General features: G+C 41.9%; 3 protein-coding genes across 5 annotated transcripts in view; 2 read left to right on the forward strand and 1 right to left on the reverse strand.

Moving 5' to 3' along the window:
* The window catches only part of BBOF1 (basal body orientation factor 1), a 38,811-nt gene extending 35,224 nt beyond the window's left edge, over window positions 1-3,587 (forward strand). The window contains exon 12 of the mRNA XM_029238447.1: window positions 3,407-3,587. Within this exon, the coding sequence (XP_029094280.1) occupies window positions 3,407-3,451 (45 nt within the window). The 3' untranslated portion in view covers window positions 3,452-3,587. The remainder of the gene's footprint in view (window positions 1-3,406) is intronic.
* ALDH6A1 (aldehyde dehydrogenase 6 family member A1) lies at window positions 774-19,603 on the reverse strand. Its single transcript, XM_029238450.1, has 12 exons — window positions 19,446-19,603; window positions 11,855-11,914; window positions 10,752-10,826; window positions 9,649-9,810; window positions 9,342-9,420; window positions 8,638-8,940; window positions 7,355-7,476; window positions 5,791-5,980; window positions 5,398-5,579; window positions 3,827-4,006; window positions 3,484-3,582; window positions 774-1,784 (listed from the first exon to the last, which is right to left on the reverse strand). Exons 1-12 carry the CDS (start codon window positions 19,497-19,499, stop codon window positions 1,680-1,682), a joined length of 1,611 nt encoding a protein of 536 aa, XP_029094283.1. The 5' UTR covers window positions 19,500-19,603; the 3' UTR covers window positions 774-1,679.
* Window positions 19,604-19,916: 313 nt separating this feature from the next.
* The window catches only part of LIN52 (lin-52 DREAM MuvB core complex component), a 119,726-nt gene continuing 114,183 nt past the window's right edge, over window positions 19,917-25,459 (forward strand). For 2 of the 3 annotated variants that reach the window (XM_029237867.1, XM_029237868.1), the window contains exons 1-2: window positions 19,984-20,108; window positions 25,341-25,415. In XM_029237867.1, coding sequence (XP_029093700.1) covers window positions 20,078-20,108; window positions 25,341-25,415 — 106 coding nt within the window. In that variant the 5' untranslated portion in view covers window positions 19,984-20,077. Of the gene's footprint in view, window positions 20,109-25,340; window positions 25,416-25,459 lie in introns of all 3 variants that reach the window. The other variant, XM_029237866.1, reaches the window with a different exon arrangement.

Consider the following 25,459-nt stretch of genomic DNA (forward strand, 5'->3'; position numbering starts at 1 on the left):
ACTACTTCACACATGGAAAGCTTTTAAATTTCTTAGGCCCCAGTTAATTACTTTACATTAGGGTTCTTTCATTAAAAAGTATCACAGGGCTTCCCTGGTGGCGCAGTGGTTGAGAGTCCGCCTGCCAAATGCAGGGGACACGGGTTCGTGCCGGTCCAGGAAGATCCCACATGCCGCGTAGCGGCTGCGCCATGCGCCATGAGCCATGGCCGCTGAGCCTGCGCGTCCGGAGCCTGTGTTCCGCAACGGGAGAGGCCACAACAGTGAGGGGCCCGCGTACCGCAAAAAAAAAAAAAGTATCACAAATGAGAAATGCAGGCAAGAGGAAAGAACAATATAAAAATTTTGACAAGTAATATCAGGTTAGACTTACTTTAGGGAACAGTCTTGCACATACTTGGAGAACACTTGAGTCTGAAGGTTTTGAGCCTCCACCCCAGGAAGTAGGAATTTGGTTTTTCCCTTCCAAACGGGAAGAACATTTTTAGGAAGAATTTTTGTCTTGGAGAATTTAACAGTGTCACCCAAGGTTGTATCTTTAAGGGTGGTTCATTTTCTCGGACCCTTTGTTACTCAAAGTAAAGTACTAGGAGTCCTAAGAAATGTTCTGTTCTTATACATTATACTGATTAAGTTCAGCATTAATTTGATTTCAAAGCTAAGAACAGTGGTTAAAACTTGTTTACAGAAATGCATTTTGGAAGAGAAAAATATTGTAAAACATGTAGTGAATGTTTCTTCAGTTTCTCATTCAGCCAATGAGGAAAGGGCACTGCCTTTCTCCTTACCATTAATCACTTCTCAATAAACATGAGATCCTGTTAAGCATCAAAAAAAAAAAAAAAAAAAAAAGAGACTTGCTCACTTTCATGGTTTGGAATACCCCTTGTTTTCTGGGCCTGATATAACTTTTGAAATAGTTTTCTAAAAAAATCCTGTTGGCATCTGAATTAATGACTGAAGCATTAATTGATTGCTAAAGCAAACCCTGAAATTTAACGCTTGGCACACACCACAAAAAGTTGATTTATCCAATGCATACTGAGGTATCCTTGGGAAGTGGTTTTAAGGAGCAGGAACAGTGACAATGATAGAATTAGTGGTCATGAGTCACTAGGACAAAGTGGCATTCAGCAGAAAAGACAGAAGCAGTTGTCACATCTGTGGGATAAGTAGAGATGGATTATATCTTGTGTGGTGTGGGATAAATGAGAGGCTCAGCAAAGCTTCGCAGAGAGGCCTCACCCACTGGCATTTATGTGGGGCTGTGTTTGACGATCAACCAAAGGGTGAATTATTTTTGACCTATTTCCCCATACAAGAGATCCTCTTCCTTGGAAGATCGTCTTTACACACACTAATGTTCCCTTCCTTCAAGTCATCAGAAAAGGGGAAAATTTTTAGAAATCAGGTCTAAGCTCTTATTCCAGAGAAGCATTTCACAGTTAGAACAGTGACCTCAAAAATAAAATTATGAAGAGCAAGTGAAAATCTGGTTTCAGAATTACACTAGGAGTCTCCCTATTAACTACTTAACAGGGGATAATGGTCCTATGAAAGATTTTAGTTACATAGTATTCCAATCCCAGGGATCTGATCTGAGCAAAGTTGGCAGTTGGAGTTGGTCAAGAATAAAGGGCAATTACTCAGGATGGACTGAGTCCAGAACAAACTCATTTCTAACGGCCCATGGTAGGCATGACTACAGCAGGTGAGGAAAGAGAAGCATCTTCTTCTTTCCACTGTGAAGTGACAGTTTTTAGCTGAGTGTAGAACTGGATGCCCTAAAGAGAACAAAGAAAGAAATAAAGAAAGAGAGAAAGAGAGAGTTATCATATATGCCCGGGGGTTTCATGATTCCTCTTTTAATCACTTTTGAAGGAGATGCTATGAAATGCTATTCACGTTCCTACTGGAGGAATAGGTGCAACCAAAATTAAATATATTGCTCATGAGATAATTTATGTAAAACATTTAGCATATTACCTGGCACATCTAAATGGAAAAATTGAACAAGGTAAACTGTTAAACTTGTATTTATTTTATAAGAATAGGCTTGAGTAAAAGAGAATAGACTGCAGATCTAACACATAAAATTACTAGCAAGCTAGAAGGATACTGTTAGAAAAAAACACACCAGCTTGATTAAAATACTCTTCTAGAATTATTAGAAAAAATCTGGGCAATGTTAATATAGTGAAAACAACTTTAGAGATTATTACATACTTTCAATATAAGATACAACTGAAGTTTACATTTTATTATGTAAGAATGATACTTTTATGTCTTCTTTCCATAGTGCAAAATAGCAATTTAAGTACCTAAGGATTTAAGACTTCAAACTGTATATAAGGTCAGTCTTTAAGAAGCCTCACTCACCAGAGTAACTTACAGTAATTAAACAAAGACATAGCAGGAAAAAAACTCCAAAACTGACAAACTATTTTAAGCAAGAGTTTTACTCTGCTTCCCTTGAAATAAATTTTTAATAGTATCAAACTAGTCAATTTTACAAAAGCGGTGACTAATGCACAAACTGGATAATCCACCTCCAAACAGTGTTTCTTAACCAGCTGGCTACACGGTCATAGCCTGCTGTGTAATCCCACTGTTAATTTATTATTAACCTATAAAAGGGAGACCTGTATAGAAAATAAGTAATTTTTTACTGAGGGTCCCAAGATGGTTGTATTTCTGTGGGACTACAAAGAACTTTCACTAGCCCATTTGTCCAACACGTATTTGGCTACTTGCTCTGTGCCACGTTCTGCAGATAAATAAATAATAATTACAGTGTGACGAGAGCTTCTTAACATGGCTTAAGTAGTCCTACTACATGACTTGCCTCTGCCTACCTCTCTAACCTCATCTCTTACCACTATCTTCCTTATTCACTCACTGTGCTCCAGCCCATTTCTGCTGTTTGAACATGCCATGCCTGTTCTTGCTTTAGGATATATGCACCAGTTGAAGGATGTGATAATAGTGGTAATTTGGTTCCAGATCTGCTCTATTTATTTATTTTTTGTTCGGTGCTGCATTTATATAATTTTTATTATAGAATAGTGTTTAATATACAGAAGGTGCTCAATAAAATTTTTAGTAAATGAGTAACTATTACGGGAGCAATGTGTGCAGTGGGAGCACATGAGGACATACCCAACCCAACACTGAAGGGGATGGTGGTGGTCAGAGGTGATTTTCTGGAGGAGTCCACACTTTAAACTGGGGGTTAACAGTCAGATGAAAAGGGGGGAGAAAGGGGGGATACAGGAAGAGAGGGTCACAAGCAGAGGAGAGGACATATACAAAGGCTTGGATTTACTCATGCTCTTTCCTAAAAACTGTGTTGCCTTGAGTTATTCAGGAATTGGCAAAATTTTGTTAACTTTTATATCTTTTCTAGGGAACTACTGACTTGTTCCTGAATATGTTCAAGAAAGTTTCTTAGAGGAAAAATATTTTTTTTAAACTTAAAGTCACCTGTTTGCCATAGAAATTGGTGTCTCCCCTGAAGGAAGCTCGAGAGCCAGTGAATGAGAACATTGGCAAAGGCACTGGAATGGGCACATTCACCCCGACCTAAAGCAGAACAAATCCACGTCAAATACTAAGAAAAACAAAGGAACTTTCCATTTAGAAGCCCAAATGCTTGGCATCAGAGAGACCAATTTTAACTACCCACCTTCCACCCGATCCTGCATCCCATGAGCTTTTATTCCTGAGGGAGATCAGAGGGGCAGTGACTGATCGCTGTTTACCTTCTCCCCTTACATAGGAAACAGTAAATGGCTACAAGAATATCCTAAGAATTCTGTTCACAAACCTGTCCGACATCTACCAGGTGGGAATATTTCCGAGCAGTGGCTCCATTGGTGGTGAAGATGGCAGTTCCATTTCCATATGGGTTGTCATTTACAATCTTGATGGCTTCATCCAAAGTGTCTGTTTCCAGAACTACAAGAACTGGGCCAAAAATCTCCTCTTTGTAACAGGTCATATTTGGCTGCCAGGAGTGATGTAGCAGAAAAGAAGTCAGTATTTGTTGCTTATTTGGTACTTTATTACCCACTTGCTTAATGAACAGCTTTTATGTCAGTAATAATCTCTTTTCATTTTAAATCACCTATTAAAAAAAGTCCTTTCTTGCTGTATTCCATCTTCCAAGCCACCAATCATAAATAACTTGAAATTCCTATTGCTGTAACTATATAACTACACTCCTTTTCTTTAAGCACTGTATTTTTAGGTCTCATGACCCATCACTAGCTTCCTGTTTTATGCATGTATTACTTGTTTATCCAATTGTTATCTTACTGAAAACTACTTGAAAATTCATTTTTTTAATAAATCAAATATATATTAAAAACACCACAGGAGAATTTTTCTATTTAAAGAAATCCTGTGCTAAGTTTTCTGTAACATAAACAATCTATTCTCATTTGTTCCTTTGCCTCCCAAATGAGTCTGTACATTTTTATTTTGGTATCAGGTCACATTAAACATTGAAAACATCTTTTACCACTGCAGCTGGTCAGCTGTGTTTGTTGCTGATAAGTGGATTTTTCCTCAATGACTCTGTGGCAAGAAATCTCATAATTTCTACTACACTTAGATTCAGCTCTTGACTATTCAGGATTATAATAGGATTAGTGGGGATATGTGAATTTCAAAAAACTCCTCAATATAGTCATTGAGGAGTCATTGTCATTCTAGCTGAGCAACTTTCAGTTTTGATAAATAAAAATTGACACCAATTCTTTTTCTTTTGTCACTTTCTGGTGAAGATGTAGGTATTCAATAACTATTGGGGGCTGATATATTGATGGAGACACTGCAATAGCTATAAGCTAGGCAGTAAGAAGGAGAGGGAAGAAGAATTTAACATTAAACAAGTAAGAGGTATAATGTAAGATAGGAACTGGCAAAATAATGGCCTGTGAGCTGGAGTGGCTTGCTGCCAGTTTCTGTACAGCCCACAAGCAAAGAATGGTTTCTACAGTTTTTAAATGGTTGAAAAAAATCAATCATGACACCTAAAACTATATGAAATTCAAATTCCATTGTCCATAAATAAAGTTTTATTGGAATACAACCACACCATGTTAATGGCTGAGTCGAGTAGTTGTGACAGAGACTATTTGTCCCTGCAAAGCCAGAAATATTTACTCTTTAGCTCTTAATGTAAAATTATCCAACCACTGGTATAGTGGAAAGAGGTTGGAAGTCAGGAGGGGAGACTCATTCAGACCTGAGATAAAATAACTGAGTAATTCTGGCAAGAGATGAGGTCTCTAGTCATTAAATGTCTTCATTTATAAATTAGATGAATGAGGTGCCTTTAGCTAATTTCGCAAAATTATATATTTGCAAAATAAATAATCCAGAGTTGTTCACCTTGACATTTGAGATGATGGTTGGCCCAACAAAGTTCCCATTTTCATAACCTTTGACTTTAATATCTCGCCCATCAAGAAGGATGGAAGCTCCTTCCTCTGTTCCACTATCAATCAGATTGCAGACTCGCTCTTTTGCCTGGGGGGTGATCAGAGGGCCAAGATCAGCTCCAGGCTGGTCTCCTGTAGAATAACACAGAAGTATTTCAGGTCTTCATTAACATAAATTATGAGTGCTAAATAAAGATGAATCCAAATGACAAGTAGTACAGTACAAAGAGAGACAATGGTAAGAATAAACATGATTGCTCCCACTGGACAAGGCCAATGCGAAAATCAAGAGCTTAGTGCCACAGATGCAAAGTCTAAAGAAGCCGGGCAGATAACTGGTTACCTGCATTGACTCTCAGCTTTTTGGCACGCTCTACCAGCTCTGGCAGCCACTTCTTAGCTTCTCCCACAAGGATCGCTGTTGAAAGAGCCATGCAGCGCTGACCAGCGGCTCCAAATGCTGCCCCAACGAGCTGGTTCAGAGTATTTTCCTTATTGGCATCTGGCATGACTACCCCATGGTTTTTGGCTCCCTAAGGAAATACAGAAAGTACATGAATCTTCCTTGGCAAAATACAATTTGGCTAAGAAATGAAAGAACCTGAGATTTCAGATGAGAATTTAAGGAAAGGACTCAAGAATTTATCCTGTGTTGCTTTGAAAATAGACTTATCATTTTGATATTGCTGAAGTACTGGTAACACTGAGTAAGTCTCCAGGTTAATTTTGCTTCACTTCCTCAGCTGAAAAGCTGATAGGTGTTTATTTAGATCAAAACCATTATCAAACGCCCCCCCACAAAAACAAAACACTGCCTCAATCACGTTTGGTCAAATTGACAGGCTAAACACTGCATCCAGGAGCCAAGGAGAACTCCCTTCTCTTTCCTAAGTTAGCTAGGAAAGAATCTGTTGTTTGTCAGAGGTTCCAGTTATATGAAGAGCAATGTAAACATAGAGCTGCCAGTAGCCAGGTGAAAGGCAAAATAGGAGGTAGGCCTCCTGATACACAATTTCCAGAAAGAAATTCCCCCAATTGGCTTGCTTCTAGATACACAGCCTCATAAACGTCTATGTGGGACTGACATATGGTCATTTCCACATGTTTCCATGTACAGCTATAGTTGAGTACATAAATAGATACCTTGTCTGCTACTTAACTGTATCCCATTACACATAGTATAATGTTAGACACAGAATACATTCAAGAAATATGTAGTGAACTGGGAGGGGCATAAATCAAATTGGCCAAAACACATCCAGCCATGAAAAGAAACAAATGGGCATATCATGAACAGTCTCCAAGCCTGTACATAGGTGGCTACCCTTTTTGCAACATTAGTGGAAGGGTAAGAAAGTAGCAACTGGACATTATATTTAGTATCAAAGAATTGCCAAGTATTTGGCGAGGAGCTAGTCACTAAGGAACAGCAAAACTATGCAGCCAAGTAAACCACACTCATATATCATACAGGGATATCTGGCTCTTTCCAGAGCCTTAAATAGTCTGGGCTCTTAGGGAAGATCATATCTTTGACATTAGTAGTTAGGATACGCCTTAAAGGCAGGAAGGATGGGGTCTAGCTGGAAGAATGGTATGAAGGAAGAAACAGGGCCAGAAGCAGAACTTGGCAGTTACTGCTGAAGCCCAAAGAATTTGAATATCATTCTTAAGGAGAAATGTGACTTTATCACAAAGATTACCTGGTTAAGATAAAAGGTAATTAAAGTGACAGAGAATAAAGCTCATCACACTGTTCGTGGTTAAAGGGAAGACAACCAGGATGAATTGTGAATAAAGAAACACTGGCATTAGAGTGGGATGAGTGGCCCCTCTGCTGAGGGGCTTTTTCTAGGTAATTTTAATACATATAACAGAATTTGGGGGAAAAAGGAATAAGAAGTTACCATATTGGCTTGAACTCTCTTGCCATGTCTTGACCCTCTCTCAAAGATGTACTCTCCTGCCTGGTTGGATCCCACAAAGCTGATTGCTTTGATATCAGGATGATCACAAATAAAGTTTACAGCTTTAAGAAGAAAATAAATGATTACCACAAAGGAAAAAAGGGCTGTGGGATTCTCAGCAAAGCAAATTTCTCCCTTTCTCACTGTTATGAATGAGAAGTTTTCATACTTTTGTTTTTCTACCCTGGATTCCCATTTTGGAGTTCTGTCCTTGTTCTCTTAAATTCTTTTTTTTTTTTTTGGCCACGCTCCACCGCTAGTGGGATTTTAATTCCCCGACCAGGGATCTAACCTGCGTCCCCTGCAGTGGAAGCGAGAAGTCTTAACCACTGGACTGCCAGGGAAGTCCCTCTCTTAAATTCTTTAAACTACAAATCTTATTTAACCTCTTCTCTTTCATTATTTTTCCCACTTGCTAGTCCAGAATTTCTACTTTTAATCTAACTCTGAAGGCTACAACTCCTATTTTCCTCCAAAATAATAGCCTTTCAATACTCAACTCTTCCTTTTGTCCTTTACGAATGTGATATTTCCTCAACTGTCACTTATACTGGGACTCTCAGATACTACTGTGCCCTCATGCGAGAGGCAATAGAGCATAGTGTTTAAAAGTAAAAACCAGGGTCAGCCTTCTTAAGTATACACATCCCGACTTTGACAGTTTCTAGCAACGTGACTTTGGGCAAATCACTTAATTTCATTATACCTCAATTTTCTTATCTGTAAAATGGGAAAATAATAGTACCTACCTCAAAGGGCTGTTGTAAAGACTAAATGAGATAATATATAGAAGGCATTAGGAACAAATATATAGAAGGCATTAGGAACAGTGCTTGAAACACAGAAGCACTTTTCAAGTGTTAGCTATTATTATATGAATCAGGACTTCAGTACCTCTGAGATCTATAAAGTCTGACTTAAATAACCTTATAAATTCTCTCAATATTGAAATGAAACTTCTCTTTAATCTCATCTGTATCTTGCCCTAACCATATTTCTTTGTCCTAATGTATTCTGTAGAGCAAGAAGCACCGCTACTCCCCAGTTAGTTACCTTAGCACAGAGGTGGCAAAACAATCAACAAACATTATCTTCAAACATGGAGGTTACTACTAGTAAATCCCTTCATCCCTAGGTTCTTCATCCTAAAACACCCCATCACTGACTCAACACCTTGATTTTTTGGTATCCAGATTAAGTGCCATGTAGAGAGGGGCAGTTACCTTCATGTTGTCCATGGATGACATTCAGTGTTCCGTCAGGGGCACCAGAGTCCTGAAGCAACTTGGCAAGAAGTATAGTTGCTCCAGGGACTCGCTCTGATGGTTTCATTAGGAAGGTATTTCCACATACCATGGCCATGGGAAACATCCAAAGGGGGATCATGGCAGGAAAATTGAATGGAGCAATGCCTGCACACACCCCCAGAGGCAGACGGTAGGAATAAAGGTCCATGTCTTTGGTGATGGATGGCATGGTCTCTCCCAGCATGAGGGATGTCACACTGCAGGCATGCTCAACCACCTCTGGAATAGAGAAGGAGCAGTCGGGCCACCAACTCTCCACACTGTGCACTATTTAGTTTTGTCATGCTCTAGTCAGCCCTGAGTGGCAAGACCAACGACAGAGGGAAGAAACACTGACTTGCCATGTGAAGGGGTTGCGTAAAGTGAGATTATCTGAATGGGAAAAAGAAAGTGCAATACATATACCATTTGGAAGATCACTTGAGTAAAATAATGAATGAAGTAAACCAATCCCACAGATACCTGAGTACTGTCATTTCCCATAAGTATTAAAAAAGATATCATGGGATAGCAAAATCTACATAAAGGAAGAAGCAATCCCCCATCTGGGGTCTTTGCCTCTCATTTTCCTTTGCTTCTTCCCAATGTCCCTGAACTCCCCATGAGGAATCCCTGCTTACGAAGGCCTCGAAATACATCTCCTTCGGCATCCGCTAGGGTCTTCCCTTGTTCCAGCGTGATTAACCTGGCAATTTCTTTCTAGAGAGAAAACACACATATAGAAACCAACGCAAGGATGTGCCTCCTGTTAGTTCTCAGGCAGCCAAAAAAGAATAAAAGTCAGGGAGAAGTACTACGAGGGAGAGAGCCATGATCTATGTCTCTCTGTATTGTACAGTTAGGGAGAGCAGCTAAAAGTGCCTCTAGGAAAGTGACAAGTATCCCCTAGGCAACAGTTTGGAAAATTATACCATTCAGATTTCTTACCAAGTTTTCTTTAATGAGTTGTTGATAGCGGAGCAGGACCTGCTGACGGCTTAATATTGAAGTGTCTGCCCATGCGGGAAAAGCACGTTTGCAGGAAGAAACTGCTGCATCCATTTCAGCCTTGGTGGCTTGAGGGACCCGACCAATGACCTCATTGGTGGCCTGATGGAGAAAGCAGCACATCAGGGACTTCTCTGGTGGTCCAGTGGTAAAGAATCTGCCTTAGGGCTTGCCTGGTGGTGCAGTGGTTAAGAATCTGCCTGCCATTGCAGAGGGGACAGGCTCGATCCCTGGTCTGGGAAGATCCCACATGCTGCAGAGCAACGAAGCCCATGCACCACAACCACTGAGCCTGCACTCTAGAGCCTGTGAGCCACAACTACTGAGCCCACGTGCCACAACTACCGAAGCCTGCGCGCCTAGAGCCTGTGCTCCGTGACAAGAGAAACCACTGCAATGAGAAGCCCACGCACAGCAACAAAGAGTAGCCCCCGCTTGCCTCAACTAGAGAAAGGCCGCATGCAGCAACAAAGACTCAACGCAGCCAAAACTAAATAAATTAAATAAATTAAAAAAAAAAAACTGCCTTACAATGCAGGGGGCACAGGTTCGATCCCTGGTCAGGGAACTAAGATCCCACGTGCGGCGGGGCAACTAGGCCCGCGTGCCGCAACTACTGAGCTCGCGCCCCTCAACTAGAGAGCCTGCGCACCACAAACTACAGAGCCCATGTGCTCTGGAACCCGCACACCACATTAACAGAGCCCACGTGCCCTGGAGCCTGTGAGCCATAACTAGAGAGAAGCCCGCACGCTGCAACAAGGATCCCACATGCCTCAATGAAGATCCCGTGTGCTGCAACTAAGACCCGATGCAGCCAAAAATAAATAAAATAAATAAACAAATAATAAATAAATCTTTTTTTTTTTTTTTTTTAAAAAGCAGCACATCATCCTTTGTCCCTGCCCCACCTTCTTCATTTTTCATATAGTCGCAGGGGCAGCGCCATGTGCTTCACAATAGACAACCTGGTCCCTATTTTCCCACCATGTTCCCAGAATTCTAGGCTAGTTAAATTTAAGTCCCAAAGCAGCTTTGCTTACGGGGTTGTGGATGTCCATCCATTTGTCACTTTTGGATTCAATAAATTTCCCATCAATGAAAAGCTTTACAGATGGCTGGGGAAAAAAAACAAAAAACACCACAAAACTTTGTATTAGTTAGTTGCTTTACTTCTCTCTTTCACAAAGAGAAAAGGAATTGGGGTTGATAACTGAATTTCCTGCCCTCTAGAAATGTTAGCACTAGGAAAGAGAGATACAATATACTTGTCTATAGTGCTTATTAATATGGGGCAGAGCCTCTCAATACTGTGATCTCTCTGTAAATGGGAAATTCCCTGCCAATCACACAGTGGAACTTCACGAGTAAATATATGCCACTGAGAAGCTTATACTAAAAAAGCAGTAGACTCTGTGTTAACAAAGATTAGCTATTAGGACGTCTTGGCCCAGGTGACTTTCTGTCACATTACCATGAGCATGCATTACCTTTAGGATCAAAAGATTTTAAAAGACATTTCTATCTGTGTAGTTTTTCTGAGAAGTAGCTTGTTTTCATTAAATTTTCAAAGTGGTCTGTGGGCCAAAAAAGGTGAAAGATTACTATGTTACAGTATGTGCATGCTTCTATATAAACAGGATTTTGAGCACCAGTCCTTATATATCAGGTTTCGTTACTGCAAATGGCTGATAGACAGTAGGTCTGTAAAAACAACTCTAAAGGTTGTAAAGAAGACAACCTTTCTGGCAGGCTCAAGAAAACCTCTAGAAGCCAAGAAAATGTATCTTTTGACACAGTAATCCTAATTCAGAAGGGAAAGAAGAAAACTACATAAATAAATGTTTGTTTTATAATACTGAAAAATAGAATAAGTCTAAATGTTATCTGGAAAAATTATTAGTTAATTCAGGCTATATCTACTTGATAGAATATTATATAGCCATTAAAAATCATAATCATAAAGACCACCGTGCAATATTGTAAATGCTTACAACACAGTAGACACAATATGAGATAAGAAAACCAAGATACAAAATTTCAGATAAACTCTGATCATAATTATGTAAAGAAGATAAATGGGAATACCCCCAAATTATACTGGATTCCTTCTCAGAAGTCAGCCTTTATTACCAAATAAACTCACCACTGAAGATGAAGAGAAGGAGGATGCTGGGTGCCAAGTGGAGTTCACCTTGGAAGAAACCTGGGGGGTAAAAGAATGGTTATTTTGATAAATGAGAGCAGAAAATTATTAAAAATTTAGTGAATGGCTACTATATGCTTAACATTATACTAGTTACTGTGGGTATATGAAAAAGGACTTGGCGTTTGCTCTCAAGGGTCATACAGGCTTTGTAAAGAGAAAAGTTGTGAGACTATGAGACACAGCAAACCATGAGAGAACAATACACCACAATGATCATGTGCTCAATTTCCAGGACAGTCCTGGTTAAAAAAATATTTTTTTTGTCATTAGACCATATTTTTCTAATTTTTGGCCTGGTACATGTAGTCACCATAAATCTAAAAATAAGATAACACTTAGGATGCTCTCTAACACAATAGGTGTTGAATATAAGATAGTATATAACCAAGTGTCAAATGTATGTATAATATGCCCACACAAATACTTAAAACATGAATGTTCATGGTAAATTTATTGGTAACAGCCTAAAATTTGGGAACAACACAAATGTCCACAATTGGATGGGTGAATAGGGAAACTAGTATGGTATATCCATGTTGGAATACTACTCAGCAATAAAAAGGAGTCGACTATTGACATATGCAACATGGATAACTATAGTAATTATACTGAGTGAAAGAAGTTAAGACTTAAAAAGAGTATATACGGTATGATTCCATTTATATAAAACTAGAAAATGTAAAAGGTAATGTCAGAAAGCAGATGAGTGGTTACCTAGAGATGACGGAGGAGGAAAAGAGGAAGGGGGTAAGAGAGAAACGTTTTGGGGCAATGTGTTCACTATCTTGATTGTGACGTCTTCACAGGTGTATACAAATATTAAAACATCAAATTATACACTTTAGGGCTTCCCTGGTGGCGCGGTGGTTAAGAATCCGCCTGCCAATGCAGAGGACATGAGTTCAATCCCTACCCCGGGAAGACCCCACATGCTGTGGAGCAACTAAGCCCGTGCACCACAACTACTGAGCCTGCACCCTAGAGCCCACGAGCCACAACTACTGAGCCTGAATGCCACAACTACTGAAGCCTGCACGCCTAGAGCCCGTGCTCCGCAACAAGAGAAGCCACTCCAATGACAAGCCCACACACCGCAATAAAGTGTAGCCCCCGCTTGCTGCAACTAGAGAAAGCCCATGCACAACAACGAAGACCCAACACAGCCAAAAATAAACAAATAAAAAAAATTATACACTTTAAAATATGTACAGTTTATTTTGGGTCAATTTTATTTCAATAAAGCTGTTTTTTAAAATGCCACATGTGGGCTTCCCTGGTGGCGCAGTGGTTAAGAATCTGCCTATCAATGCAGGGGACATAGGTTCGAGCCCTGGTCTGGGAAGATCCTACATGCTGTGAAGTAACTAAGCCCGTGTGCCACAACTACTGAGCCTGTGCTCTAGAGCTCGCAAGCCACAACTACTGAGCGCACGTGCCGCAACTACTGAAGCCTGCGCGCCGAGAGCCCGCGCTCCGCAACAAGAGAAGACATTGCAATGAGAAGCCCGCGCACCGCAACAAAAAGTAGACCCCGTTCGCCACAACTAGAGAAAGCTGGCGCACAGCAACGAGGATCCAACACAGCCAAAAATAAATTAAAAAAAAAAAAAAAAGCCACATGTACCTAATAGGAAAAGAATGTGTTATACAGGTAATAGGATTTAATCAGGAAATGGCAGGGGTCGGGGGGATCAGTTACAATAAAGTCACTCTCTAAAAGAAAATAGTTTGTATATATGCTATGCAAGTTGATATAAGAAATACTGAAGTCTAATCAAAGTGAGCAAACTAAAATAGTCAAGACTGGGTTGTAAAAGGAAGCTGCAATCTAATAATCTATTACCTTGTCTGAAGAGAAATCATGTTTACCAAAGAGTTTAGGGCTGCATAAAGTACAAGAATTTGTTTGTGTGCCTGCAGCACTGTCTAGAGGAAAGGGTGCTGGTCCTTTGGGCCAGCAGACAGTCCTTCCAAATGCCTGGTCTGCTTCCTCTCCCAGTCCCCACAAAAGCTATTTCAAACCATCAACACTCTCCTGGAGACCACCATGTCTTACTTATAGTCACGTTCCGAATACCAACACAGTACCTGCTACACAGTAGGTGTTCAGTAAATATCTACTGAACGAAAGAAAGGTCCACTGGGCAGCTTATATTGCCTGACTGTCCCCCACCCCAGACTTGGTTAGCTGTCCTTTTTTGTACTCCATAGCAGCCAATATTTCCCTTAAGAGGTTATCTGTCTGTGTTGTAATGACCTAGTTACTTGTTTGTTACCCCAAAGACTATAAATTCCACGAGGGCAGGCACTGAATCTTGTTTACCTACTTTACAGAGTTACTGAGATCAAGCTTGTCCAGGTATGAAAAATAGCTAGCAAGTAGTTGGTGCTCATTACATGTTGTTATTACTATAAATACTTATTTGCTCACACTCCTTGCTATTTCAAAACTTAACAATTCTCTTAAAATTTTCAACTCTGTTCCTTTCTTTCTCACTCTTAAGAGCTGATCTTGCAGATGTAAACTATTACATATAGGATGGATAAACAACAAGGTCCTACTGTATAGCACAGGGCACTATATTCAATATCCTGTGATAAACCATAATGGAAAAGAATATTAAAAAAAGAATGTCTATATGTGTATTACTGAGTCACTTTGCTGTACAGCAGAGATTGGTACAACATTATAAATCAACTATATTTCAATTAAAATTTTTTTAATTAAAAAAAAAGAGCTGATCTTATTTTTTCTACTTCAGCGGAAACAGAAACCATCAGATGGGAACTTCCTCAACTTCTTACCAGTAAGCCTACAAAACTGACCAATACCCATCATTTTTTCCTTTCTTCCTCTTATAGTGGAGAAGGTAGCTACCAAGGTTCACAGGGACAGAGTGACTGGGAGACAGAGGTGCACGGAGGTGGACTGACTGAAGAGGTGTCTGTCCTGTAATCTAAGGCTAATCTCTGCACCTATGCTCTGAACTGTTCCTCCTGCCTCGGACACCTCCATCAATGATCCTTTCCTTCCTGTACCTTAAACCTCTCTCCATCCAATAGCCAGAGTTCTCTATACCAATTACCTCCCCATCTCCCACTAACTCTTCAATCATCTCCAAGCTTTATGATTGAACACGAGTGACTTCCTCCATACCATGGACTCTTCCAAGTCCTTCTTGTACTTGACCTCTCAGCAGAGGTGGAGAGTTATTTAATCATGCCCTCTGTCTGAATCCCCTCTCCACTTGTATTCTGTGATGCCCTGGTATCTTTTCTATTTCTTGGGCCACTTTTTCTATGCCTTCTATGCTGGTTCAGTCTCCTATATCTGGCCTCTAATGGTTGAGTTCCTGAACAAGGAGTTCCTGAACTCTCCTTGGGTGATTTCATCAACTCCAGTGGCTTAATTATCTAGATCCTGGTGATGCCCAAAACTGTAATTCCTCACCAGAATCTTCCTCTTCAGGTAATACCTACATAACTGTCTTCACCACATCTCTACTTGGATGTTATTTAGGTACATGTTGAAAAAGCTGACCTCATCTTCCTTCCACCAACCGGCTCTGTTTCCTATAGCCCACCTTTCAGTAAATGGGGCTACTATCCACCTAGCTGCCCAGCCAGAAACTTGAATGTCACCCCAACTCCTCCCTCTCTCTCCTCAGTGAATCAAACAAGTCCTGGCAATCTGTCCTCCCAGAAGTCTTTGAAATGCACCCCCTTCTCTCCACCCCTCCTACCCTCACTGAAGTCTATACCATCATTGTCTCTCACCTGGACTTCAACAATGGTTTCCTAACAGGTCTCCCAGCCTCCATTCTTAAACCTTCTGAATCTAGTTTCCACTCCATAGCCAGAGGGTCTTTCTAAAACACAAACCTGGTTAGATCACTCCTTTGTTTAAAACCTACCAATGGCTTTCCATTGTCCTTGGGATAAAGACTCACCTTGATGTTGCTTAGAAGACTCTACATAGTATCTTTACTTCTCTAGTTTCCTAGCTTGTTGCTTTCCTCCTTGCTCTCTCTATGCTCCAGCTGTTCAGAACATGTTTTGTGCTCTCATTGCCCTTGCACATGCTGCTCCCTCTTGCCTGGAATTGTTTCATCCCATTTGCTTGGCTCACGTCTATTCCTTAGCTCCCTATCGCTTTGGGTACAGGTACAGGTACAGGTCAGTTCTGTAGGCTTGCTAGCAGGAAGTTGAGGACATTCTCATCTAATGGTTTTTGTTTCCTCTGAAGTAGAAAAAACAAGATTAACTCCTGTGAGTGAGAGGGGCAGTAGCAGAGTTGGAAGTTTTTAAGTCTCAATCTCTGGTCTAGGCTAAGTACCTGATTATGAAGTTCATAAAACACCCGAATTCCTCTATTTCTCATATCGCACTAGGGAATAGTAGCTTATTTAATTATTAAGTCTCTCTCCCTTAGATCACTAGATGGTTGTGTGCTAAGCCCCTAGCACCATTCCTGGACTAGAGTAAGCACTCAGTAATATTCTGCAGAATGAAAGAATGAGCACACATCAAGCAATTGTTGGATATTAATTTTGTTTCATGTAAATTCTCTTACAGGGCAGAAAATGCACGGATAAGCCAACTGGAGCATTCTAGGTCACTTAGTTTTTTTTTGTTTTCTTTTTTAAAAAAATATTTATTTATTGGCTGTGTTGGGTCTTTGTTGCTGCATGCGGGCTTTCTCTAGTTGCAGCGAGCGGGGGTTACTCTTCGTTGCGGGTGCATGGGCTTCTCATTGCAGTGCCTTCCCTTGTTGTGGAGCACGGGCTCTAGAGCGCTGGCTCAGTAGTTGTGGTGCACCAGCTTAGTTGCTCTGCAGCATGTGGGATCTTCCCGGACCAGGGATCGAACCCGTGTCCCCTGCATTGACAGGCAGATTCTTTTTTTTTTTTTGCGGTACGCGGGCCTCTCACTGCTGTGGCCTCTCCCGTCGCAGAGCACAGGCTCCGGACGCACAGGCCCAGTGGCCATGGCTCACGGCATGTGGGATCCTCCCGGACCGGGGCACGAACCCGCGTCCCCTGCATCAGCAGGCAGACTCTCAACCACTGCGCCACCAGGGAAGCCCGACAGGTGGATTCTTAACCACTGCGCCACCATTGAAGCCCTAGGCCACTTAGTTTTATTTTGTCATTGGCACACAGTCTCCCTGCTGTCAAGAGGGTATAAAAGGCACTGCATCTGGTATAATAAAACATTATCATATAGTTTTGAAAGGTTAGATCTCCTTTCTTTTCTTCATTTTCCAAGACACACTCATTACTACTGTTGCTGAAAAAACTATCCTATGTCCAGTCACACCAAACTCCTTGTTCTCTAGATGTTTATTTCATACTTGCTATTTCCTTTACCAGGAACTCTCTTCCCCTCTACCTAAAGGCCTCCTACTCTTGCAGTACTTAAACCCAGATCAACCCCTTTTGGAAGCTTTTCCTGAATTGCACAGGTGGAATTTGGGGCTCTTTCCCTAGGTTCCTACAGTACTGTGTGCACTCTTACTGTTTAGCACTTATCATTGCATTACAATAGGGGGGTTTTCAGTGAATATTTTACTTATCTCTCCTTTCCCAAAGCTTGGGACAGTGCCTGACACAGAAAGAGATGCCTGAATTCTCAGCCGCATTAGTTACTAGTTGGGAGACTTTGGATGACCTTTAGTGTCAGGTAACTTACTTCATTATATTAATTCTAATCTTCACAGATATTCTTAAAACTAGGAAGTGGTGTTGCTGGGATAGAACCCAAGTATGATTGTGCAGCCTGTGCTCTTTCCACTGCATCACTGAAGAAAGTCATTGAGTCACTTCAAGACCAGTCTTCTTATCTTTAAATGGGAGTGATAATATCTTGACTGCCAGAATCTAGACTACTCTTTATCAAAGTGTCATGTTACAGTAACTCCTAGTTGACTTAGAATTACTATCTCTGTTCTTTCCAGGTCAACTCAGAAGTTTCTTAAAATGAATCAGAAAATAGTGTCTATTTCTAAAATAAAGTACTTGGGAAGGGAGATTCTTTTCCTTGATGCAAAGGACAAAATAGCTTCTTAAGGCTCTCAATGACTTGTGATGGCAGAGGAGGTAAAGGAAAAAAGTCAATTTCAGTAGAAGAGTTTGAGAAGTTGGTAATGGAAAGTATAGGATGGAAACTTTGTTTCTCTACTACAAAAACAAAAAACAAAAAAACAAACAAACCTAGAAAATCAGAACTAGGATCACATCAAGAAATATGAGGAAAGCCAGATCATTTGACAAACGCTTCCAACCCATTCTCCACACTGTTCCATTAAATAGCATATTTAAACAGGAATCTTTGCCGACTCTGCTAAGAATCTTAAAAATGCATGGTCTCTGCAGTAGAGCTCACTGAAACCTGGTAAATACTAATATTATCTAACAGCCCAGCAATATAGAGGAAGAAGTTCCCAGGCTGGATATAATGAGTAAGAGAAGCAAAATTGCTTCTTGCAGGTTCCAGAATGTTGCCTGTAGTAAATCTTGCCTCATAATCTAAGTCTTTGTAAGGCTGTGAACAACGGGGGGTTGCGGGGTGGGGGGGTGGGGGTGGGGAAAGGCTATGAACAGAGTTGTAAATCACAGGCCTCAGGCATGCAGCTTCTGTATCTCCTATCCTTAGGCTGGCTTCAGAGAGGACCTAATCCCCCCACCCCACCCCCACGGGCAGAGTTGAGTCAGGCTAGGAGCTGACTTGGGGGTGGGAACTTGGAACTTACACTTCTTGTCTTCCTTGGCTCCCATTTTCTATAACGTGCTTTAGAGATGTTTAGTCCTTTGCATATGCTTGGAACAAACTGGTAGCATTAACTATGTGTCCTTATTCACGGCCAACATAAACACTGTAACTTTGCTGAGAGAAAGTTAAACTCAAAGTCTTGGCAAGCAAGGGCACAGCCCACAGCCTGTGGAAAATACAAAGAGCCATAGCTGGGGAAAATAGCTCAGCAAATGGCTGCTTTGAGGGAAAACCTAGTGTACACTTCTAGAAGGAGATTCAAAGTTCATTCACTGACCCTCGCCCCTCGTGTGCCTCCCACCTCCGCCTTTACCTCGGACTGTAGACAGTGAAGGGAAGGGTGGGGGAAGGGAACAATCTGGATGCTCCCGGCAGGATGCTAAGAAAGGTGACCAGAAGGGGAGTTTTTGGGGCAGAGAGGTGGCTGGGGCAGAGAGGTGGCTGGTGCAGAAGTGAAAGGGAAAGACGGTGGGCAGACCGATAGAGGTGAGGGCAAGAGAGTGACGGCAGGGGCGGGGCAGGGCTGGAGGAGGAGAGTGGACCAGAGCCAGAAAGAGGGAGTCTCAAGAATAAAAGGGAGAGGGGTGATATAGTCCAGGGCTGGATCCAACGAAGGCGGATACTGAGTAAGGTGTGGGACAGGGCCGCACTGGTCCGATGGGCACAGGAGGGTCAGCCATGAAGGGGCTGGCTCAGAGAGCGGACGGAAAGGACCGAATTTCTAGTTTCGCGACCCCTTGGCGCCACCCTCACTCGCCTGCAGGATCCGGGCCCGCATTGCCGCCGCCGCCGCCGCCGCCACCGCCGCCATGGCTCTCGGTTGCCTCTTCTCAGCCCCCCGCACCTCTACAGTCTGAGTCTGTCCACAAGCACTACTGCTGCCAGGCCTCTCCCCTCCATCCTGCCGCACCTCCTCATTGGTGGAAAGGACAATTTCCCCTAGCCAATCACTCGTCCTAACACCTGACTCCGCACCCTCAGTCCCAGACCTGGTGGTATGCGATTGGTCAGAAGTGATAGAGCTCTCACCGCCCCCCTCCACCTCAACAAATTCTGTTGGCGGAGGTAGGGAAGACGCCCCTGACTTGGGTACTCTATATTGAGCACACGGGGAAACCGCCCCCGAACCCAGAACCGGGATTGGCCACAGGCACAACCGCGGCCCCACCCACTGAAGAAAGTAAATAAGGTCCTGCAAGAATTTTGCAGTAGCTCCGCCTCACCCACGGCGCGAGGGGGTATGGCTAGCACTGGGGGCTGAGCCGTGGAAACATTGCCCTATGGGGCGGGGAAACTAGACCAGGCCGTGTGTTGGGGATAGGGTTTCTCTTTGGGGGCGTGGTTTATGGATCCTTGCTTTCCCGCCGACGGTTGGCCACGTCACGTGACATGGGTTGGAAGATGGCGTCTCCCACAGACGGTAAGAGCCGGTTTAGGGACCCTTCGCCTGCAACCTCCTTCTGTGCTCTCCTGGGAACTTCCACTCTCCGTCTGCCCCTCGAACTTACATATCTTAAGTGGGCTCTCCTTTCCCTTCCACTTCTTTTCCATGGGAGGTGGGTGCATCTTCAGTTCGCTGGTTCTTCACAGCGGCTCTGAAGGTGCCCAGTTTCTCTGCAATGTACCAGGCGGGTGGAGGAGGGCACCCGCTTGGGACCCTTTCTGGGCAAAAGGACGAGAGTCGCCTTGGTCCTCCGCCCTGGTCCGCTTTAGTACGCTGAAGCCCCATTTGGGTGAGGCTGAGGGCCGAGGAGGAGATACTGCTGAGGAAAGGAGGCGCCTTAGTGTAGCTTTCTCCTCCGGGCGCCCCATTGAAGGGTCGATTCTACTCTTTTTGAGCATCCGGAACGATTCTCCTAAGCGCTTGCTAGGGTTGGTGGCTGACTTCATCCCGGGATTGAACCGCAAGAGAAACGTGATTCTCTCCTGTCTCCTTAGATTGGGACCGTTGCCCTGGCGGCTAAGGAAGAAACCCTCTCGGTCCCTCGCAGTGAGAGTCCGAGGAAAATGAGAATTGAGCTTTTTAGCGTAGTCATGCACACGTCTCAACCTCTGTAGCTTCTGCTTTGTGTGTTGTTTCTTAAGGCTGAGTGAATGAACGATTTCTGCTTATATGTTGTCTAAGAGGCAAGTCATCTAAGATAGTAATTGAGTGGTTTTGGTATACCCACAGGGTTTTGCGCTCCGTTCTGCTTTAGGGTTAGGATCTTGCAGTCATTTCTGGACTCACTTAATTCTTGCTTCGACCACCTCCATCCCTGCGTCCATTTCACTGATAGTTAGTTTTCTGTCAAACAAAGGTATTTTGTGTTTGGAAGGAATCTTGGAAGTTCGTTTCAGGAATGAGGAAATTGAGGCCAGGAAATCTATACTGAGATCCTGCTATATGAAAGGCGTTATTCTAGGTGCTTTGGAAAAGATTAATCAAACACGTAAACACTTTTGCAGTTTCAGGTCTCATTTAAATGTCACCTCCCAGAGAGGCTTTCCCAGAACACAGTATCTGGAGTTGCCCTTCTTCACCATTATTCCCTTTCTCTGTACCTTCATCGACAGAATAGTTATTATGTTAACTTTGCCCTTTTCACACCAGATTGTAAATTCCAAGTCTGTCTTGTTCATAGTTGGATCCCAGGGCTTAGCACAGTGCCTGGCAAGCAGTAGGCCTTCAATTCACGTTTATTGAAAGACTGATTAGATATATGCATAAATAATAAATTACTTAGTCTTAAGTTTAACTGAGTCTTAAGTTTTTTGAGCACAGGTACATACTGTATAAAAATTATGGGTGTTGGGAGTCAAAAGAGATTATTTTGCCTGGGTGCTCTCTTGTTAAAATGTCCTTCCCCCCCCCTCAGGAAAAAAAGGCATTTAAAAAATCAGCCAAGGGAATGGGGAATTATTGTTTAATGGGTACAGACTTTCAGTTTGAGAAGGTGAAAAAGTTCTGGTGATGGATGGTGACGATGGTTGCACAACAATGTGAATGTACTTAATGCCACTGAACTGTACACTTAAAACTGATTAAAATGGTAAATTTTATGTATAACTTACCACAGTTTTAAAAAAAACCAGCCAAGTGATAGAAGTAGAAGTAATTGCTATTAAAATTTTTAGCTTATTACTAAGTTGTCTTTATATTTAAAAGTTTTGTTCCTTATGTTTGATTTTTCCCGTCTTCTCTCAATTTCTTTTCCTCTCTTTGGCCAGGAAGAATACTGGAAATGTGTTTTTTTCCTTTGGTCTTTTAGCCATATCCACTCTCACTCAATGTGCACTCTAGATTTTTAAAACTTTTCATGCTCATCTTTTACAGAGCTTCACCCTCTCCCCATAATCTTTTTAATCTGACAAAATCAAGTTGAGCACTTTTAACTTAAATTTAGCTTCTAAATAAGTATCTTATCCTAAAATATTCCACTGCCTAGCTCTCTCACTTCTATTTTTAGTGTTCCACCTGTTTCTGTCTTTAAGATTTAAAATTATCGCCATTAAATTATCTTGCTATGAAAAAAAGTTTAGGTCATTTAGTGTTTCTCTCTTTTTTTTTTTTTGGTACGCGGGCCTCTCACTGTTGTGTCCTCTCCCGTTGCGGAGGACAGGCTCCGGACGCGCAGGCTCAGCGGCCATGGCTTACGGGCCCAGCCGCTTCGCGGCATGTGGGTTGCTCCGCGGCATGTGGGTTCCTCCCGGACCGTGGCACGAACCCGCGTCCCCTGCATCGGCAGGCGGACTCTCAACCACTGAGCCACCAGGGAAGCCCTAGTGTTTCTCTTTTTAACGCTAAAATTGCTGGGACATCTTTGAAAAGGAGAAAATTGAACTAAGTAAAGCCATTAATTACTTAATGTATGAGAATAACACTCACAGTAGAGTCTGAGTTATGCTCCAGATTGTGGTATCATAGGGTCACACTTCTTGGTTATTGGATCCTACCCTCAATAAGTTTATTTTGTTATGGTTGAACTTTCCATCAGTAACATTCCTTGGGAATTTGAAAATTGGCATTTTGTGTTTCACACAGCTTTTTTTGGTTTGTTTGGTTGGTTGCCATTTTTGGATGCTTTAGTTAAGGCAATTTATTAGAGTTGAGTTCTTTCCCAATTAGAATGCTCTTGGAAATTCACTTAAATATATAGGTTCAGCTAACATCCATCTTCTCATAATGATACAATAAAAAGAAAAGAAAGAAGAATAAAGGAAAAAATTTTTTGTCCTTTTGATGAAAACTCTTAGGATTTGCTCTCAACTTTCCTGTGTATCATACAGCAGTGTTAGCTATAGTCATCATTACATCCCTAGTACTTATTTACCTTATGACTGGAAGTTTGTACCTTTTGACCACTTTCCTCCAATTACCCCTCTTCTTACGCCCCACTTCTGGTAACCACAAGTGTGATCTCTTTTCTATGAGTTTACTTGTTTGCTTGTTTTAGATTGCACATATAAGTGAGATCATACAGTATTTTTCTATCTCTGTTTTATTTCACTTAGCATAATGCCTTCAAGGTCCATCCAGGTTGTTGCAAATGATAGGATTTCCTCATTTATATATGGCCGAATAATATTCCATTGTGTGTGTGTGTATTTTCACAATGTCTTCATCCATCAACGGACACTTAGGTTGTTCCCATGTCTTGGCTATTGTAAGTAATCCTGCTATGAACATGGGGTCCCTTAGAATATTTGGGAAAAAAATTTAGTTTAGAGAAAAGCACATGTTGACAAATTTTATAAATATGTGTGTTTTCTGGGGAGTGAGTCCATAGCTTTTTTTTTCAGATCTTCAAAAATGTGGCTTACCCAGAAAACGTTAAGAAACCACTGTTTATATCATTAAATCAACCAATTTCTGCAGCTAATTAGTATACCGAGCACACAATATGTACTCAACAAATGTTAACTGTCGTTTTGGTTTTTTTTAATTAGTTTATTTGGTTGTGCCAGGTCTTAGTTGTGGCAGGTGGGCTTCTTAATTGCAGCAGGCGGGCTCCTTAATTGCGGCAGGTGGGCTCCTTAGTTGTGGCATGCGAACTCTTAGTTGTGGCATGCATGTGGGATCTAATTCCCTGACCAGGGTTGAACCCAGGCCCCCTGCATTGGGAGCATGGAGTCTTAACCACTGTGCCACCAGGGAAGTCCCTGTTGTCATTAATATTGAGCACCTACTGTGTACCAGGGCAAGAATGGAGAGGAAATGGTGTTGAAGAATTAGGCAGGGGCTGGATCATGTAGGATTTTATAGGTCACAATAGATGTGCATTCATGAATTTAGCTGGGAAGAAGTTCTTTAAGCTGGAGAGTGGCGTGAACTGATTGACATTTAAAAAAAAATCTGTCTGGCTACTTTGTGGAGTGTAGATTTAGGGGTCGGGAGGGGGAGGGGTAAGAATGGGAGCAGGGAGACCTATTAAGAGGCTATTGAAGTAGTCCAGGAGAGAAGCTATGGTTCCTTGGTTAATTAATGTGATTTCATGGTATGTTTTAGAGGGACAAATTACTGGACTTACTAATGGGTTGGTGGAAGAGTGAAGGAAAGGGAGGCATGAAGGATGACACCTGGGTTTTTGGTTTGAGAACTGGAGTTGATGGTAGTGCTATTTATTGAGATGGAGAAGACTGGGGGATTATGGTTTTTCACACATATTAATAGAAAGAGATGTCAAGTAGCCACTTAGATATATAACTCCAAAGTCCAGGGAAAGATTAGGGCTGGAAGTAGAAGTATGAAGTCATTGGCATATAAATGGTCGTAAAGGCTATGGGACTAGATGAGATTTCCTTGGGAGACTTTTGGTAGGGAGTGAAGTCAGCCTAGGGTGGGCCCTGAGTGGAAGAGGAGACTGACGGAGTCAGTGAGGAAGGAGAAAAACCAGCATAATTGTTTTATAGAAGCTGCAGGTGCAGTGTTTGAAGGAGAGTGGTCAGTGGGTGGATGCTGCAAAGAGGTCACATAAGAGAGAACAGAGAAGTGACCACTCGATTTAGCAACATAGGTCATAGATAATCTTGACAACAGCCGTTTCCACACATGTAGGGGCAGAAGCCTATTTGTTGTAGGTTGAGGAGAGAATGTAAGGTGAGGAAGTGGAGACAGCAGGAGGAACAACTCAAGAACTTTTGCAGTGAAGGAGGAGTGAGGAAGTCATGGGGTCAAGGAAGAGTATCTTCAAAGAAGGTAAATTCCAGAGCAGGCTTACTTGCTGTTGAGTTTGAGCCAGTAGAGAAAGGTAGAAACTGGTTGTGCAAGAGATTATTCAAGATCACATCTTTGACAAAGCAAGAGAAGATGGAATCCAGGGCCCTATCAGAGGAGTTTGTTTTTCTTGGGAGCAGGGACACTTCATTGATTGGGAGGAAAGTTCAAGAGTATGAGTAAAGATGCAGATGGGTTTGTTGACATTCATTTTTCCCAATACTCCACTAAAATATTGTTCTTGTTTTAGAGATGGGAAAAGTAAGGTTTGATGAGGGAAATGACTTATTTGTGTAACATCATGGCTCAGTAGCATCAGTAGTCATAGAACTCAAATCTCTAGACTTCCAGGTGAGTGAGTGTTCCAGTTTGTTATGTTCTTTGAGATTGATACGTCATAAAATGTAAAATAATGTGTTTTGTATCTTCTTAGCTCATCTCAGTGTTTTGTTCTAGGGGCAGATCTGGAAGCATCTTTGCTAAGTTTTGAAAAACTTGACCGAGCTTCACCAGATCTTTGGCCAGAGCAATGTAAGTTCTTGGTTTCTTTATATCAAAATCAATGCAGGAGTGAC

This window comes from Monodon monoceros, unplaced genomic scaffold (assembly GCF_005190385.1).
Source record: "Monodon monoceros isolate NGI ecotype Baffin Bay Population unplaced genomic scaffold, NGI_Narwhal_1 Super_Scaffold_21, whole genome shotgun sequence".
NCBI classification, from domain to species: Eukaryota; Metazoa; Chordata; class Mammalia; order Artiodactyla; family Monodontidae; genus Monodon; species Monodon monoceros.